This window comes from Puntigrus tetrazona, chromosome 22, assembly GCF_018831695.1.
Source record: "Puntigrus tetrazona isolate hp1 chromosome 22, ASM1883169v1, whole genome shotgun sequence".
In the NCBI taxonomy this organism is placed as follows: domain Eukaryota; kingdom Metazoa; phylum Chordata; class Actinopteri; order Cypriniformes; family Cyprinidae; genus Puntigrus; species Puntigrus tetrazona.
In genome coordinates, this window is record NC_056720.1 from 16,334,500 (window position 1) to 16,338,433 (window position 3,934).

Genomic DNA, 3,934 nt, shown 5'->3' on the forward strand with positions numbered 1-3,934 from the left:
AAGCCCAACTACATCAAGAGATTTGTGTCTGGAGGCTGTGACAATCTGGTCAAGCTGTGGAAGTGAGTGCAGAGCTCGTTTTAGAGAGCACCTGCTGTCAGCTACACACCATCTAGTACAGAGAGAGATCTCAGGAGAGCTCAGGTTAGGGTTAGAGAACACGGACGTCTGCTTTGTTAGGATCAGACTGTATTTACTCTTAGGAAGAGATCTGGAACATGAGCGAGCAAAAAATCACCCGCAGGCTCGTTTACTAGTCAGAAATGAAGTTTTGATATGTTTACTGTAGGAAATTTACAAAACCTTCTCATGAGACGTGGTCTTTACGTATCTTTACTTGCATGCATGTATGTTTAATTCTTTCAAACTGTACGCCTAGTGTGATGTATTTGGGTCAGTGCTCTGCCGGCCTGTTGTTGACGAGCGTCTGTGTCCTCAGAGAAGAGGACGGTCAGTGGAAGGAGGACCAGAAGCTGGAGGCTCACAGCGATTGGGTGAGAGACGTGGGCTGGGCTCCGTCCATCGGCCTGCCGTCCAGCACCATCGCCAGCTGCTCTCAGGTGCGTCTCACGCTCTCCTCACGTCCCGGGTCTGCCGCCGGCGCCTGACGCTGTGCTCTGTTCCTCGCAGGACGGCCGTGTGTTCATCTGGACGTGTGACGACCCGGCCGGGAACACCTGGACCGCTAAACTCCTGCACAAGTTCAGTGACGTGGTGTGGCACGTGAGCTGGTCCATCACCGGGAACATCCTGGCCGTGTCCGGAGGAGATAACAAGGTGTGTGCCTCGAGCCGCTCAAATCAGAATAAAAATATGGAAAAGAAGGAAAAATAGTACATAAATGTAGTCTAAATTATTATTTAAAAACCTCCTTTGACATGACTTTTTGTTAAAATAATCGTAAATAAGCAAATCGGCATATTAGAATGATTTCTGAAGGATCGGGAAGCTGAAAATACACTTCACAGAAAGAAAAGAGATTTTATTTACACACATATTTATTATATATATATATATATATATAAACAACATGTATGCAACCATATATTTATCTAAACAGTGTGTATATATATATATATATATATATATATATATATATATATATATATATATATATATATAGATATATGTATATATATATGTGTATGTATATATGTATATGTATATATATATATATGTATGTGTATATATATGTATATGTATATATGTATATGTATATAATATGTATATGTATATGTATATATATATGTATATGTATATGTATGAAGTGTATACACACACGTAAAAATGTTTATGTGTAAATGTTGAAGTGTTAGTAAGACGACTGTAAAGTACTAATGAGAAGTGCAGTAGTGCTCCTAAAAGAGCAGTGTTTCTATAAGCTCCAGGTTCATGCCGTCATCACGTTCTCTGAGAAGTCCTCTCTGATCCACTGACCTCCAGCGTCAAGTCCTGGTCTCCGCGGTGTTTTCCAGCATCCTTTACTCTCTGTTGAAGCTCTGCTGGGTTCATGGGTTCAAGACGTCTTGGAGTCCAGTAATGATTCACAGCGCTCTGAGAATAAGAGCAGGTTACATACAGTCCTGACCGGGCTCTTCAAGGCCTTCCAGTGATCTTACCTCAGAGACGAGGAACAGGAAGTCATGTTTAATCTAACGGAGCTGCTTTCTGACTCGTTTCTAATGTGTTGTAAAAATGACTTTGAAAGGATTGAGTTACTGTTTCTCGCTGAAGGGGGCGCTATCCCGTCTCTCCAAACACCATCACATAGACATGAAAACTCTGATAGTAGTACTGAATATCATCTTTTTATCAGCTGTTATGAATCCTGTCTATCGTGAAGCATGATTAAAAAAAAGAAGCAATGCTTGAAGCTTCACTAAAACTTATTACTAGTTCATAGTAAAGTTCAATAATATTAAACGCTGAAGAAAGAAGACTGTGGTTCATATCCCCTGATATATTATATACATTTATTTTAACTGCATGTGATTTTTTTGCTTTCGTATAGAAATGAAGTTGTAGTGAATGAAGTGATTCAGATCTACTCATTAAAGTTTCAAGCGCTTCTAGACCGTTTTAGTTAACCTAGAAAAGAGATAGTACTTCCCCTCAGGCTGTTCAAGAGTTAGGTTCTTCATCAGAAATGACGCCACTGGCTCCTCAATGGATGTGAATGGGTGCCGTCAGTGAACTCTAAACAGCTGGAGTGGATTAGTGTGATGTTCCTCAGCTGTTCTGACGGCACCCATCCACTGCAGAGCAAGCGAGGCTGGGTTTGTCCTCTAGATCTGGAAAGCGTTTAATCCCATGCTGTGTTTGGTGTCAGGTGACCCTGTGGAAGGAGTCTGTGGACGGACAGTGGGCTTGTATCAGTGACGTCAACAAAGGTCAAGGGGTCGTGACCTCCATCACAGACGGCCAGCAGAACGAGCAGTGAAGACGTCCTCCTGCCCTCAAAGACTTTCACTTTCCTCCCGGTCTCCTCCAAACAGGATTATTTCTGATCGTTCTTAACGTGTCATTCACAGAGAAGTCAAACACAGAAGCTGATAAAAGCCGGCTTTAGTGTGTTTCAACACGACCGCTGAAGAATAAAGGTTTCTATATTAAAATATATCTAACTTGTTTTCTTCTTCTTAAGAAATATAATTTAATAAATTGTGTTTTTTTTACATCAGATTTTGCGCAGCTTTAACAAAAGTATGTTTGAGAGTGATAATGTGATTCAGAGATTAAAATAGGATAAGAAGTATTAAACTCAGCTGTGTGTGTGTTTCCTGTCAAGTTTAGGTTCAGAGGTGCTCCTTCGTACGAACTAATAGGAATTCGGCACGTTGCAAAATAAAATATAAATTTGTACAATTTCAAAAAGGTTTTGTTTGGTTACCAATATGTTTTTGTTAAAGAGCTTATTTAACACTTTATTGTACAATTTCTCTCCAGCTTTCAGTGAAGTCTCTCTGAAGATCTGTAAGTTAAGAACGTCAAGGTATAAACCCAGAATTCATGATAAGCTTGAGATGTTATTTTTAGAATTGCTGTATGTAATAAAAACGTGCAAACAGTGAGAAATATCTCAATTAAGAGAAACGGTCGTAATAAAGTAGAGTTTTTATCCTGTGAAGGAAATCCACGTCCACCTGAGACCGAGGTGAACTACGACTTCTGTGTGTGTTTAGAAAAAGATTTTAATGGTTTACCAAAAGCATGAAATTCAATTCTAAAGATAGTATAAAAATGTATGAATAAAAAGCATGCGCATAGCAGTTCTCTGGACACGGGTTCAAGAGCGTCTGGTGTTGACCTGACTCTGTGTTTTATTCCAAGAAGAGTCTGAGTGACCTGAAGATCAGGAGCACACACCCACAGCTTGACTTCCTGTTTTGAGGTGTGTGCGTGTGAGTGTGTGTGTGTGTGCGTGTGTGTGTGTGTGTGTGTGTGTGTGTGTGTGTGTGTGTGAGTGTGTGTGTGTGTGTGTGAGTGTGTGTGTGAGTGTGTGTGTGAGTGAGTGTGTGTGTGAGTGTGCGTGTGAGTGTGTGTGAGTGTGAGTGTGCGTGTGTGTGTGAGTGTGTGTGTGTGTGTGTGTGTGTGAGTGTGAGTGTGCGTGTGAGTGTGCGCGTGAGTGTGCGTGTGAGTGTGTGTGTGTGTGTGTGTGAGTGTGTGTGTGAGTGTGTGTGTGTGAGTGTGTGTGTGTGTGTGTGTGTGTGTGTGAGTGTGTGCGTGCGCGCGTGTGTGCGCGCGTGTGAGAGTGTGCGCGTGAGTGTGTGCGTGTGAGAGTGTGCGTGAGTGTGTGTGCGTGAGTGTGTGTGCGTGAGTGTGTGTGTGAGTGTGTGTGCGTGCGCGCAGCACTTAGTGTTCTTTACTCCTATCACAGCAGCACGAGAACAAGAACTCCTCTTCTGTGACGATTACAAGATCAGACTTTGCAGAT

At 41.9% G+C, this 3,934-nt stretch overlaps 1 protein-coding gene across 1 annotated transcript in view; it reads left to right on the plus strand.

Moving 5' to 3' along the window:
• The window catches only part of sec13 (SEC13 homolog, nuclear pore and COPII coat complex component), a 7,394-nt gene extending 4,775 nt beyond the window's left edge, over nt 1-2,619 (plus strand). Inside the window, exons 6-9 of the mRNA XM_043223195.1 lie at nt 1-62; nt 440-560; nt 631-777; nt 2,330-2,619. The exon at nt 1-62 is cut by the window's left edge and continues 72 nt beyond it. Coding sequence (XP_043079130.1) covers nt 1-62; nt 440-560; nt 631-777; nt 2,330-2,440 — 441 coding nt within the window. The 3' untranslated portion in view covers nt 2,441-2,619. The remainder of the gene's footprint in view (nt 63-439; nt 561-630; nt 778-2,329) is intronic.
• The last annotated feature ends 1,315 nt before the right edge of the window (nt 2,620-3,934 follow it).